This window comes from Cnephaeus nilssonii (genome assembly GCF_951640355.1).
Source record: "Cnephaeus nilssonii genome assembly, chromosome: 6".
NCBI classification, from domain to species: domain Eukaryota; kingdom Metazoa; phylum Chordata; class Mammalia; order Chiroptera; family Vespertilionidae; genus Cnephaeus; species Cnephaeus nilssonii.
Genome location: NC_137077.1, coordinates 32,781,835 through 32,797,014, shown reverse-complemented (window position 1 = coordinate 32,797,014; position 15,180 = coordinate 32,781,835). Strand labels below are relative to the sequence as shown.

The 15,180-nt window shown below is 40.9% G+C and overlaps 1 protein-coding gene across 1 annotated transcript in view; it reads right to left on the bottom strand.

The window, feature by feature from the left end:
• Window positions 1–15,180, bottom strand: part of IRAG2 (inositol 1,4,5-triphosphate receptor associated 2) — a gene marked incomplete at its 5' end in the record, with an annotated part of 82,057 nt that overhangs the window by 25,995 nt on the left and 40,882 nt on the right. Inside the window, 5 exons of the mRNA XM_079775529.1 lie at window positions 6,548–6,629; window positions 7,454–7,601; window positions 9,229–9,325; window positions 10,893–10,973; window positions 12,064–12,125. Of these exons, the coding sequence (XP_079631655.1) occupies window positions 6,548–6,629; window positions 7,454–7,601; window positions 9,229–9,325; window positions 10,893–10,973; window positions 12,064–12,125 (470 nt within the window). The remainder of the gene's footprint in view (window positions 1–6,547; window positions 6,630–7,453; window positions 7,602–9,228; window positions 9,326–10,892; window positions 10,974–12,063; window positions 12,126–15,180) is intronic.

The following is a 15,180-nucleotide window of genomic DNA, read 5'->3' as shown; positions in this document are numbered from 1 at the left end:
CGATCACCAAAGGCCCCAACACAGAGTTTCGAGGAGGTGAGCAGAGGACGAGGCAGGGCCTGTGGACAGTGTGCACGATGAGCAAAACAACTGTAGAGATGTGAGTGGTGACACCAACTGCCTTCCCTGCCCATCTCTCAGGAGGGGAAGGATCCCTCCCTAGGAAGAGGCCTTTAGGACATTGGGAAATATTGGGATATACCCCTATTCTTGAAAATGTTAAAAAAGACTTCCTATCCATCAGCAAGGGGAGAAATTGCATCGACATTTGTCTTTATCCTAAATAAGACCTAGTTGGCATGTTTCCATGGACTGATTAAGCCAGAACTTAGTCGTTGCAGATATGTATATGTGTATGTATATACATAACTAGAGGCCTGGTGCATGAAATTCATGCACGGGGTGCCAGGGGGAGAGGGTGTCTCTCAGCCCAGCCTGCACCCTCTCCAATCTGGGACCCCTCGAGGGATGTCCGACTGCCCGTTTAGGCCCGATCCTACCTGGATCGGGCCTAAACGGGCAGTCGGACATCCCTCTCACAATCCAGGACTGCTGGCTCCCAACTGCTCGCCTGCCTGCCTTCCTGATTGCCCCTAACCACTTCTGCCTGCCAGCCTGATCACCCCCTAACCACTCCCCTGCCAGCCTGATTGATGTCTAACTGCTCCCCTGCTAGCCTGTTTACCCCTAACTGCCCTCCCCTGCAGGCCTGGTCACTTCTAATTGCCCTCCCCTGCAGGCCTGGTCACCCCCAACTGCCCTTCCCTGCAGGCCCGGTAGCCCCCAACTTCCCTCCTCTGCTGGCCTGGTCACCCCTATCTGCCCTCCCCTGCAGGCTTGATCACCCCCAACTGCCCTCCCTTGCAGGCCTGATCCCTCCCAACTGCACTCCCCTGCTGGCCATCTTGTGGTGGCCATCTTGTGTCCACATGGGAGCAGTCATCTTTGACCACATGGGGGCAGCCATCTTGTGTGTTGGAGTGATGGTCAATTTGCATATTATTCTTTTATTAGATACAATTAGATAGGAGGCCTGATGCATGGGTGGGGGCCAGCTGGTTTGCCCTGAAGGGTGTCCCAGATCAGGGTGGGGGTTCCCTTGGGGCGTGGGGCAGCCTGAGTGGTTTGCAGGCTGGCCATGCCCCCTGGTGACCCAAGCGGAGGCCCTGGTATCTGGGATTTATTTATCTTCTATAATTGAAACTTTGTAGCCTTGAGTGGAGCCAAGCCTCCTTCTCGCTCCGTGGCTGCAGCCATTTTTGTTGGGATTTATTTATCTTCTATAATTGAAACTTTGGAGCCTTGAGTGTGGGCCAAGGCAGGCCAGAGCTGCAGAAACTTGGCTTCCTCCATCGCCAGGGGCAACTCAAGCCTCCTGCTCTCTCTCCAGCTCTGTGGCTGCCACCATTTTTGTTGGGATTTATTTATCTTCTATAATTGAAACTTTGTAGTCTTAAGCAGAGGCCAAGGCAGGCCAGGGCAGGTGGAAAGCTTGGCTTCCTCCATTGCCAGGGAAACCCAAGCCTCCTGCTCTCTCCGTGGCCGCAGCCATCTTGGTTGGGTTAATTTGCATACTTGCTTCTGATTGGCTGGTGGGCGTGGCTTGTTGGTGTAGTGGAGATACGGTCAATTTGCATATTACTCTTTTATTAGATAGGGTTTTTGTATCTGTGTACATGTCTATTTGAATCCTCAAAAGAACCCTGCAAAGTAATACCTCTGTTTTACATGGGGGTACAACCAAACGGAGAGATGTTAAGCCCCTTTTCCAAGTTCACACAGCTAAAAAGCAACAGAGCCAGTCTTCAATCCAGACCTGCTTGATTCCAAAGCTTTTGCTAAGTGGCTAAAGATTTTAAGTCCTTATTTGGAAAAAATTCAAATAAATACAAAAGTAGAATGATTAACCTTTGTGTTCAATTATTTAGATTTAATAATATTCGACCTATGCCCAATCTTGTTTCACCCATATTGTGACCCACTAAACCCATCCCTACATTGTTTTGAAGCTAATCCCAGATATCACAGACATTACTTCCATAAATATTTCAGTCTGAATCTCTAAAAGAGAAGGACTGGAAATAATTGACTACCTTCTTTCCTCTTTACACTAAAATATCCCAAATAAATAAATTTCCCTGGGTCAATAAAGTACCTTTACCCTCCACAAGAATGTCCAAAATTGGGCCCCAAATTATGGAATGTTCTTTTTGAGATATTAATCTCATGAGAGTCCTTTTCTGACCAAAGATCCTCTTATGAATACTGATGTTCACTTTTTTTTTTAAAAAAGTATGTTTTTATTGATTTTTAGAGAGGAAAGGAGAAGGATAGAGAGATATGAACATCAATGAGAGAGAAACATCACCAATTGTCTGCCTCCTGCACACCCCCTAATGGGGATCGAACCTACAGCCTGTGCATGTGCCTTGACCAGGAATCGAACCAGTGATCTCTTGGTTCCTGAGTTGACACTCAACCGCTGAGCCACACTGGCTGGGCAATGGAAAGTTATGTGATTTTTAATTGATTCTAGAGGAAGGGAGAGGGAGAGAGAGACATCAATGTGAGAGAGGTGATGTTCACTTTTATCTTATACTGTGCTTTCCGAATAAGAGGCTAAAATATAGCTTCCTCTATGAATATGGGAGAAGAACAAAAAATAAACCTCAAGCCCTAGCCAGTTTGACTCAGTGGATAGAGTGTTGGCCCATGGACTGAAGGGTCTCGGGTTAGAATCCAATCAAGTACATGTACCTCAGTTGCAGGCTCGATTCCTAGCCCAGCCAGGGTGCATGCAGGAGGCAACCAACCAATGTGTCTTTCTCACATTAATGTTTCTCTCTATTTTTCCCCCTCCCTTCCACTCTCTCTAAAAATCATTGGAAAAATATTCTTGGGAGAGGATTAACAAAAAAATATAAAATAAAACAAAATAAACCTCAGGTTCTCAGGAACACCAGTCTAAAAAATGAGTCAGAAAGCAATAGTGTTCACTCTCAATATCTTAAATAGAACCTGAAGGAAGTACAAAAACAAGTAAATGGGCATTCAATAATTATTAATGGGAAAGCCACTGTTCACCAAATTCATGTAGGAAGATAGATGCACATTTGTCAGTGGCCAAACAAAGGCACTCTCCACCAAGCTGGTAATCCACTACAGAAATAAATAGAAGAAAACAAAGAATTATAATGGAACCAGGATATAGGTGACAATAGGGGAGAACAAAGAGTTACTGGGGTCTAAAATTACTTATATTTTTCTGAGTGGGATAGTGGAGAAATGAAGAAATCAAGGCCTGAAAGACATGACTTTTTCATAGTTACACAGAAAAAGGACCAGGGAAAAACCTGGTCTCTTGACTTCTAATGCATTATGATGTCCACCTCAGGGAAGACTAGAGATGCTTACTGTGGACATTTCTTGCTCCCACAAGACAGGTTTTGTGGCATTGTTGGTTGCTGAAACGGGCCTTGACAGTTGAATATAATGTGAGAAATGGAGACGTGTAAATGTTTCCAGTAAACAGCATAAACAGGTTTGTGTGATATATTCTGACAAGACACACTATCTGGTTTGCCTGGCATGTAGGGACAAATATAGGCAGTGATGAGGAAAGGATGGAAAGTTAGGTTGTGACCAGATAAGACAGGGGCTCAAATGCCAGGTCAAGTTGTTTATTATGAAGTCTCTCAAGAATAAAAAAAATTCTTTAGTTTGAAGGCAAAGAGTGAAGAAAACACCATGATTTATGTTTATGGGTCACTGGGATGAACACAGATTATGATTTTTATATATTTCATCTCATATTTCATTCTAATTCCTTGTACTTACTATTAATGCTTAAGAAAGCATTTTCTAAGGAGAGCTTTCCATTGTTTAAGAAATGGGCGTGGGGGCACGAAGGGGTGAGAGGCAGGGATTTACTCAAGGGACAGGCATGAGGAAGTGAATTGTGCAGTGAACAGGCTGTGCAGATTCTTCAGTGGATCAGAAACCTGAAAACGGAATGGTGAGAATTGGTGGTAACAGCCACAACGTGCAGCCGACAGCCTCATTCCTGGGACTGGAGAAGAAATGACACAGAAGACAACCGGAAAACCTTCAGGGAAACTATATATATCCCACCCCCCACCGCCCCCGCAGAGCATTTGAAATGAGTTTCTATTACGATCTCTGTTAGCTTCTATTTTTAAATAGATATCAATACCATAGACAAAACAACTCAGTCACAAATTCTAATGAGAGTGGATTGGGAGGTCCTTTTAGATACATAAGCCAGAACATTTCTTAGCCAAAAAACTACTTCCAAGGTTACTATGGGTCATTAGTATGATTGAAATGCCCAAACTCAGTGTTCTAAGAGGGGCAGTGAGAACAGCTTATCCTGTGAAGCTAGACAAACTTGAATTTGAATCCCATGTTTTCTGCTTACTAGTTGAGTAATCTTAGGCAACTTATTTAACCTCTCTAACATCACTGTGTCATCTGTAAAGGTAGAGAATACCTACGATCAAAGTTGCAGAGAGGATTAATAACATGACATGTGGAAATGCTTTCCTACGAAGTACCTGGTCTACAACTGATGCTTGTTTCTTCCTTCTTGGTGAAATCAGTTCCAGATAAAAAGGAAATTACTAATAAACAAACATCCTGTAAGCTTCCCAAATATCCTATATGCTTCCAAGTTCAACTTCCTTTATTAAAACTTTACAACAACTGTTAATAGAAAAATAGATTCATTTCCTTTTTCTTTTTCTTAGCTACTCAATAGGATGGGTACTAAGGAACACAAAAGTGTCAGACACATACACTTAAAAAGAAGAATGAGTACAACTTGTATAACCCAGTAGTAAAAAGAAAAATAACCCCTTTTTTACAATGAGCAAAAGATCTGTGTAGACATATTTCTAAAGAAGACATGCAAATGGTCAACAAGTACATAAAAAGATGATCAACAGCATTTGTCATTAGAGAAATGCATATCAAAACCACAATGAGGTACCACTTCACACCCATTAAGCTAGCTATAATCAGAAAAGATAGACAAGTGTTGACAAGGATGTGGAGAAAATGAGAATCATCATACACTGCTGCTGGGAATGTAAAATGATGTAGCCACTTTGGAAATCTGTTTTGCAATTCCTCAAAATGTTAAACATAGAGTTACCATATGATGCAGCAATTCCACTCCTAGATATATACCCCAAAAGAACTGAGAGCATATGTTTGCACAAAAATGTATACACTAATGTTCACAGTAGCATTATTCACAATAGCCAAAAAGTAGAAACAACCCAAATGCCCACCAACTGGTTAATAGGTAAATAAAAGTGGTATATCCATACAGTGGAATATTATTCAGTTAAAGAAAAAGAATAAAATACTTATAAGATAGATGAACCTTGAAACATTATGCTAAGTGAAAGAAGCCAGGCACAACAGGTCACATTGTGTGCTTTCATTTATATAAGACTAGAGGCCTGGTGCACAAAATTCATGCACTCGGGGTGGGGGGTCCCTCAGCCCAGCTTGTGCCCTCTCGCAGTCTGGGAGCCCTTGGGGGATGTCCAACTGATGGCTTAGGCCGTTGCCTAAAGATTAGAGTTTGGGGGAGGGGGAGTAATAGGCATAGACTGCTAATAGGTATAAAGTTTCTTTTTGAGGTGAACAAATGTGTTTAAATTGATCACAGTGATGGTTGCACAACTCTGTGAATATATTGAAATGTATTTAACTGAATAATTTAAATTGATGAATTGTTTAGTATATGAAAGAATGTGGATTTTCAGACCCTAAAATAGAACTGTCTGCTCCATTTGATTGAGAAGCTCATGGAGCTCAGACTGTAGACAAAGGAAGGAGCTCAAGATACAGTTTCATGACCTGGGGAGCTCGCCCAAGTGACCTCAGCCCTTTAGTGTTCTTCTCTTCTTGGGTGGAGAAGTACCGTTAGCACGTCACTGCAACAAGTATGATATTCTCTGGGTATTGCTCTACTGTATGATTTTTTACAGAGTACCAGCACTTCAAAGATCTAGCCTTGAGCTCAATTCTTAAAGAGTCAGTCAATGGGACCTGAGACTTCTTATTAGTCATTAGTGAATTTAAGTCCTAAACCAGCCTGCCTCTCAAACAAAAAGTTTAGCATGCTTCGTTAAAAATTTTTGATTATATATTCTTGAGTTTCTACTACAGAGGCATAGAAAAACCCCAAATAACTGAATTCTAATTTCCTGCCCTCAAAGATTGACATTTCTTATGCATTTGAGTTTTGTGGTGTAAGACTCATACTTGCTATAAGAGTATCCTTAATACAGTTGACCCTTGAACAACTCAGGGGTTAGGGGAGCCATCTACCTGCACAGATGAAAATACATAACTTAAGTCATCAGTATTTACAAAAATACAAAACAACAAAACAAAACAAAATAAAAAACACCCAAAAAACAAAAGAAAGAAAGAAAAAGGAAAGACCAGCGTAGAAAAGGACCAGGATATGGTAGTCCTAAAAGTGAAGTTAAAAATATAGCCCAACACTCACTTCCATACTTAGGTCATCATTCATCCTGATGCAATTAGAAAGATCTGTTCCCGGGTAGGGGCCAATTGCAGGGCCTGGGAACCTGGCAATAGAGAAGTTTATTACTACAGGTGGGAAAATGGCACATTTCAGCAGATACCAACCTACCCTAGTTCCCCCTAACTCCCCTTCGCCACCACCCCCCCCCCCCCGTCCCGCCCCAGTTTTACCAAATTCCTAATTAAGTTCTATGGATTTATGGATTTCATAAGGTATAATGAAAGAGCGCTCCAACTGTCATTAGAGAGAGGTTACAAACTATAGAGAATCTAGCCAAAGATGAAAATGAAGAATTTGCAATTCAAAGTCTTGCTTCCTCACCCTCAACTCAGGAGAGAAATTTCATTGGGGTGGATAGTGCCCACAAACTCCACTGCCGTTCCTGAGCTCTTCCTAGGGAAGGTCAGTCTGTTCACTGAGAAAGGTAAGCGAGTGCAGACGAGCTTCAGAGGAGGGTGTGTGTGAGAGAACAGGGATGGGTTCCCAAAGGCTTGAGAACCCTGAGTGCGAAGGAATAAATGTGTGATCAACACCTAGCTAAGCGAACTTGGCAGTGCATAGTATATTTCTGAACACTGAGAAACGTTTTAGGTAGCCTAATTTTTTGTCTCTTACCTTTCCAAGCGGATATTATGAAATTCAAAAGAACAAGAAAACTGCACTTCAAGAAAACTACAGAGCCATTTTTGTTTTAAAACTGTCAATGTTCAGAAAGTTAGAGAATTTTATACAAGAAAAGTTCCACAATAAAAATGTTATGATCTCAGGATATGAAAACCTAAATGATTAAAAGGTTAGGCAACAGGAACAGGCCGCCCAAGAAGAGGAGGGTAGGTATATTTGGTATACTTTGCTCTTTTAACTTACTTGTGTGTTCTAGTCACATCCAAAGCACCATCCTCTATTTTTCCATATTTGGGCCTTTCACCTGAAGCATGGATTTGGTTAGCTATACATGAGAAAGGAGTCAGTGACGGTCTTGGAATCAGTGTAAGACTATCCAGATGCAAGGCATCTGCAGCAGAACAGAAAAGAATAAAAACAAATTTACTTTTGGTTTAAACTAATATGTATATTTTCTTTCTCTCTTTTGAGATGGGGACCATTTCTGAAAAAGCAGAAATCAATTCAATTCTATTAACACTTGAACATAACCCTCCTCTCCCTTGATGTCTCATTTTATAGGGTAGAAATGCCAAGTGTTTGTTTGTTTTTTAAAGCAGGGGGAAAAGAGGTGGTGTGGGTTCAGAAAACCCTTGTCTACTAAGCAACTAGGGGGGTCAAGGATCTGCAGCCAGAGGGCAAAATCCAGCCAGCTGTCTGTTTTTGTAAATAAAGTTTTATTGAAACACGGTCACACCCAATCATTCAGTCTTGTCCATGGCTGCTTGTGTGTACAACAGCAAAGTTGAGTAGTTGCTGCAGAAACCATATGGCCTGTGAAACCTAAAATATTTACTATGTGCCCCTTTACAGAAATAGTGTACTATCCCTAAAGAGAAAAGACATTGTGGTTGGAACCTGTCAGAGTAACAGACAGTTTTTGTTTTTGTTTGTCTTAATGACTATAGGAAATAGGGAAAAAATTTAGGCTTTGGGGTCAACCACAAAGTTTTAGTTCAACTACTGGCTCTGTCACATACCAGTTGTGTGATCTAGGCTATATAACTAAACCACACTGAGCTTCAGTTTACTTACATATAAAGTGACACATGAGCTTAGGCTAATTAGTAACTCAATGTTTCTTATCTTTAAAATGGGAATTAAATTAGCATCTACCTCTTAGGGATGTGGTGAGAATGAAATCAGTTAATAAATATGTGAAGAGCAGAGAACTGTGCTGTCGCAGTTGTTGTGTCCCTGTTATCACTGAGTTAATGTCAGTAAAATCACCTCTAGCACTAATCATTGTCTGACACCAAATGGCCATTCCATTGGCAGTGGCAGTAGTTTTCCTTTCTGTACTTGAGATGATCTACAAATCACTTCCTTTTAATTCCTTCTTAAGTTTATTTTGATAATCATCCTATTTTTGTCATTTCCGAACCAGCCATTAACTTTTGCTTTAAACACATCCAGGTTGTGATGAGAGATGTCACTACTTTGAGCATTTCCTAAGATAAAGCTTTTTTTCTTTAGCCTAGTCCACAGTTTAACCCACAACCTGCTCCACACTTAGATTCTACTGTGTCCCAATCCAACTTCTCTTTGTCCAAAATGACTTGTCCAGACTTGACTTTTCTTCAAGCACTTAGGAATTTGCATTCTTTGGGCTTGCATTCTTCCTCATTCATTGTCCCCAGTTGAAATAGTTTTTCCACGAGTTTTACTTCTCCAAATGCAGCCCATCTTTCAAGGCCTGGTTCAACTCTCTTTTCTTTTAGGGAGCCTTCTCTGAGCCCAGGTCTTATCTCACCAATAATCTGTGAGCTATTTTAGGACTTATTATCTATTATACATAATATGGTGCCTTGCATAGAGTAGGTGCTGAAACATAAGTTGATTGACTAAATTCAGGGATAAATATCCAAATATTCAGCAACTCTTCCTATATAAATAGAATTGTGATTACTTTTCTTTTGAAAATAACCCTACCCCAGCTCTGTCTGATAAGGTCTGGGAGAGGGGCTACCCAGGCTTACCCAGCAGAGGTGTGTACCAGCATGTATGTTTGAAGGTCAGGGGAGTCTTATGTAATCTTGCTTCTTGTCCACTATATTGTTTATGGCAACACTGCTTCTGAAAAGAAAGTCAAGTAATATTAGCTATCTAAAGTGGTGTAACGTAACACTTTATAATCTACTCTCTTCATCTCCAAAGGTAGAAAGAATATAACTGGTCTCAAATAACCCTGCAAGAGAGGTCAGGAAGCAAATTAATGATGCCAAGTGACAAAGCTTTCATGACTTTGATCAAAGAGTATACTCTATGCATAAAGTATAATTCTTATTAAAAACCACAGTTCCATAACTGAACAGAATGATAACATAATCAATTCCCTTGTCCTTTGAGACAGCTTTGATGGACCTGGGGATTATTATGCTAAATGAAATAAGTGAGTCAGAGAAAGACAAATATCACATGATCTCACTCACATGAACAAAAAGGTCCAGAGACATGGAAGCATGCAACAGACTGACAGATCTCAGAGGGAAGGATGGGGGAAAGAGATTAACCAAAAAATTTATATGCATAGCCCAGGGACACAGACAGTAAGTAGTGCAGTGAAGGCCTGGGTGGGTGGGAGCCAGGCGGATGGGGGCAAAGCAGGGGAAAATGGGGGACATTTATAATACCCTTAACAATAGAAATAAAATTTTCAAAATCACAGGTAAATAACTTTTAACAGAATGTTAATATAATCTACTAGAGGCCCAGTGCATGATTGAATCATGCATGTGTAGGGTCCCCTACACGCTTTCGCTTTTGATCACGGGGAGCTGGGTGCCTGTCCGTTGGTGCACCAGGCCTTTCAGAGGCCTCGCGGTGAAGGCTTCTGAAAGGCCTGGTGCCTGAGCGGACAGGCACCCAGCTCCCAGGCTCCCACGCTTTTGATCGCTGGTGCACCAGGCCTTTCACAAGCCTCCAGCGCAGCGGAGGCTTCTGAAAGGCCTGGTGCCTGAGCGGACAGGCACCCAGCTCCCACGCTTTTGCTTTCGATCGCGGGGGAGCTGCGTGCCTGTCCGCTGGTGCACCAGGCCTTTCAGAAGCCTCCGCCCCACTGGAGGCTTCTGAAAGGCCTGGTGCCTGAGCAGACAGGCACCCATCTCCCCCGCTTTTGATGGTCCGCAACAGGACGTGAGCTCGCTGCCCCAGAGGCCCCTTCTGTGCCGCAGCACAGCCATGGCACAGACGCTGAGCTCGAGCCGCCACTGGCGACTCGCAAGCTCAGCGTCCCGCGGGCCCAATCGGCCACCCCGGCCACCCCGAGTCCCGCCCCCCCCCGCGCCTCCTGGCCAATCACGGGCATAGCGAAGGTACGGTCAATTTGCATATTTGTCTATTATTAGGTAGGATTCCCAATAAATGACACTTTCATATAAACAAAGGCTTCAAGGAAAGAGGTATGGGTGAGGGGCAAGCTTAGTTATATAATTCTTCATAATACTACAATAAAAGTATTTAAACATCACCTTTTTTAGGGTCTACCAGGATTGTGTTCATGACCATGATCAAGAAAATAAATAGGTTTCCATCTGCAGTATAGAGTTCTAGGTCTATTAATATATACTGGACTTAATTTTCTATTTTGGCATAGAGTTGATTCACAATGACATTTGCATCGTTTCAAGAAGCTTAAACTTACCAGTTGTTCTTGAAGACGTTGTTGAATTGTATCTGTGCAGGACAAAGGATCATAATGAGGAAATTCCTCATCTAAACAGCTCTGTAAACAGAAAATTGTGGAGTGTTGTCAAAGACAGAATGGTGAAAGAGTCAAAGATACAGAACATATTAGACTTAAGAGAGAGAATGCTACCTGAGGAGGGTGGAAATGACCAGTTCTTTATTGTGTGTTTTACTTTAAGGGAACAAGTTTGTAATTGTTAACCTCTCATTGCCAATTTCCGCATTACTAAAGAAATAAAGGCCAAAGGTCAGGAACAGGAAACTGATTGGTCATTGAAATCTTTAGGCAGAGGCCAAAGAAGCTTGTTGGGAGACCTAACTCAGAATAGTAAAAATGGTGCCTATGAAAATTATATAGCAATAGAATCATGGCCTTAGTCCAAGAGGTAGCTACATATCTATCATAGTTACATTATAATAGAAAACTTTACTGGTGTTCTTAAAATGATTAAAGCATATTTAGATATGGAGGTTATTCCAGTTCAACTTATTGCAGGGGGCTTTTTAGGAATGCTGCCTAGCTTAATCTCCCACATGAATAAATCTTTTTTCCTGCTTAACCAGATGTGCCTACATTATGGCCTGGAAACAGATAAATGCGAATATCATCCTTCTCTCCTCCCTCCTCCAGTTCCTTATGTTCTTCATTTAGGAACAAAAAGAAGAAATTCACCAAGTGTCATAAGGAAAAGAAATACATTAAACTCCCCCCTGGGTATCTTGAGATATCCAGACAGGAGTTGAAAGCTTAATTCAAACAGGAGAAAAAAGAGGCAGTAACCATCAAAGCCCATTCAAGTGTGTCATAAAGGAGGTGCCTGAGACTGAAAACTGGTCTTTTCTAACAGTAAGTTCTGAAATGCCTCCTCTTTGAAAGATGCAATGTCTCCAACAAGCCATTCATTAATGTGAGCTCTTCCCTCTTGTTTTGCTAACCATTTTCAGAGCATAAGACAACAAAGTCCACCATTTTCTTCTAAGTTGGTTATTTAATTTTATGATTAAAATTACTATCCATTATAAATTAGCTTTGGAACCTTACACAGTTTGTACATCATTCCCACACTAAACACATATTGCAGAGGTTTGTTTGTTTCTTTTCTTTTCGTTCTTTTTATTTTTTTTACCTGAAACAGGAAGCCATGGGGTTGTCCTTGGATTAACTTCTTTCTTAGTGACTTGATTGTTGCTGTAAAGAGAATTCATAACCAGCTTGATATTTCAATTCATTTTTCCTTAATTCATTTCATAAACCTTTAACAGCTTTAAACTGGGGGCCGGAGGAAAGGCAAGAGAAAACTAGGACTTCCGAGAGTGGCATTCCCAACTGGCAACTTGTGAAAACAAAGCAACAGGAGAAGAAAGCAGGTGGGAGCAGCAAAACCATTACCACCCTCGGGTATTTAAACTTGACCTTGATAGATGCAAGTGAATTGTCTTCTAGATGTGAGTCTTAAATTATTCAATCTTAAAATGGGAATACACCTTAGAGGTCATTCAGTCCACCCTATCAATATGAAAATCCTCTCCAATAAGCCTGCGCTTGAGCTATAAGGATGGGAGCCCTAGAAGTAAGACCTAGAATCCCAGAGTCCTACAAGCAGGTCTGAGATCATGCGAGCACTGATGCCCAGAGGATTTAAGTGGTAACTGGTTATTCATGGAACTGAGATCAGACTCAGTTCGGTGCTGAATTCACTGTACCCTTTTGTGAAATTAAAAATATGTGTCTGCTTAACTAAAATCTGCTTCCCAATAGCTTCCAAATTCTCATCTCTAGAATAATGGAAATGTGAAAAATACTATTTAACTCTTTGAACGACATAGTAACATATTACTTATATGTTACTTCACACTCTTTGGAGATATAGCCGAGACCAGAAAATAGGCCCAAAGTTTTTGAACAACCAAAATAGATGTTGATATCCATGCCTTTTCTTCATGTGGGAATGCCTCACACTTCCACTCAGAAAGTGGGCTCTGAATTTATACATAATTCTCACAAGCTGACTGTGTTCTCAGCCCACAGATGATTAAAAACAAAAATTAAATGAGGGTAGGAAGCTCTGCTAGATGGAGGACTATTAATAGCTGCCACTATTTTTTTTAAAAAAATCACTAACAGCCAAGAAAATTAACAGCAGCTACTCTGGTGTCCAAAGCACATCTTAAATTAAATAAAAAATGTTTGATATTGCAATAGCCTGAAGATATTCTGAGCCATGAAAACAATGCTAATATATATAAAAATAAGTACATAATCTAATTTAAAATTTTTTTCAGAAAAAGGCTTAAAAATCTTTAATTATGTGGAAATTTACCCACGTAAAAGTCTATTTTGTAAGAGTATTTTTTAAAAATAACTAATTTCTCAACTAAGCTTGAGATAGTGTTACTAGCCCCACTAAGGAGAAAGCATATATTTTTAAAACTACCTCTGTATATAAAAGGCTAAGTGTCCTTCCTTCCGACCGGTAACTATGACGAGCACTGACCACCAGGGTGCAGATGCTCATTGCAGGAGCTGCCATGACACACACGGGCCATTTAAAAATAAATGGCACCATGGACCTGGCACCGACAAACCAACACTCAGCTTTCCCCAAGTGGGACACAGGCCCTGTCACCACCCTGGAGCGACACCCCACCAAATCACAGCCAATGCTGCCAAGACCCCATGGCACAAAATGCAGCCCACAGCCCAGCCCAGCCCAGAACAATCACTGTGAGTGCTGGGTAATGACATCATGTAGCAACGCCTGGCTTCCTCTCCCTAGTGATTAGCCTCCTGGAGTTTCTTCAGCCCAGGAACCCAACTTGCTTTATAGCCAGGTGCAAACATTTTATAGTTCAACCAAATGTTTGTGAAGTGTTTTCCCATGCCTTATCTCATTTTATTCTCACAGAAGTCCTGGAGTAAGCAGATAGGAGACTCAGTAGAATCCTATTTTCTTTTCATTAGCAAGAGAAGGGAGATTTAGAAAGTTTAGAAACTTGACCTGACTGAAAAGAAGAAATGGTGGACCTTGAAAATGACTTCAGGTTTTCTCACTGTTCAGAATATAGTCAAACACTGCTACAGTTAAATATTTTACCCTTTTTTTCTACCTGCATGATCTTCTATAGTAATCTGCTTCGTGTTGATATTTATTGCTTTGTTGCTGACAATTACATAAAAGAGAAGTTGGGGTGCTTCGCTGGGCTGGAAAAAGTTTAGCTAAATCAGAAAGCAGATCTAATTAAGCAAGTTTATTCTCTCTATATAAAAGGCTAAGTTGACTCACGCATGCGTGACATATATAAAGCTCTCACTGGCGCCAATCGCACGCATGTGTTTTGATCTGTCATTGTCAATCGTCAATTTGGTTGACACTTCTATTATAGAGAAAGGGCAAATAGCGGTATTAAAATATTTCTTATAATTAATTTCCTTCCAATGTACATGAATCCATGCACCAGGACATTAGTTTCTAATATATTAGAGTCATTTAAACTTTTAAAAAATTCTTAATACTTAGAACTCTAATAAATATTCAATTTTTAAAAATTCTCTGTGTCAACTATATTAAGAAATAAGGTCCCATCCTCCTCTTGACCTACCTCTAAGCAACAGCAACCAAAGATTTCAAAAGTGGCTGGGAACATTATGTTTCTGAAGGTTGTATATCTCCAAAACACTGTCTTTGAATTTCCAAATTAAGCTTGTGTTTCAGAAGAAATAACAAGTTAGTATAAGACTTAATCTAAATTGCCCATCTGCTTGCCTACGAGGCAATCTTGGGTTTTAGAAACAGTCCATCTCCAAACATTCAAATTGTAAACCTTATTTCAACAGATGCTTTGTGCAATGTGTAGCAACTATTTCCATATGTTTCACAAGGCAAAACAAGCTGGCTTATGACCCTAATTTGCATTCACCTTTGCGTTCTCCTTCATGTATCTGGAGCTGGACCTGCCATGTCTCTAGGACATTTAGGCTTCACATGGAAGCAAGAAAAAAATGGGCACTGTATCCCCTGCTGTTGCCATCTGTGCTGTAGGCTGGGACCAGGTGTCTTGGATACATTGCCTTTGGAAGAAGCTGAGATAAAACAGTTTTCTAAATGACTGTGCAATGAGGCTTTCAGGCAAAGGGCCGCAATTAATTGACTGTTTAAAATCAAAACCATAATATTAGAGCTGAAATAATTTTAGCTATCAATTATGGTTGACGTTTAGGGAGTAAGGACTTTTATAACAATTTA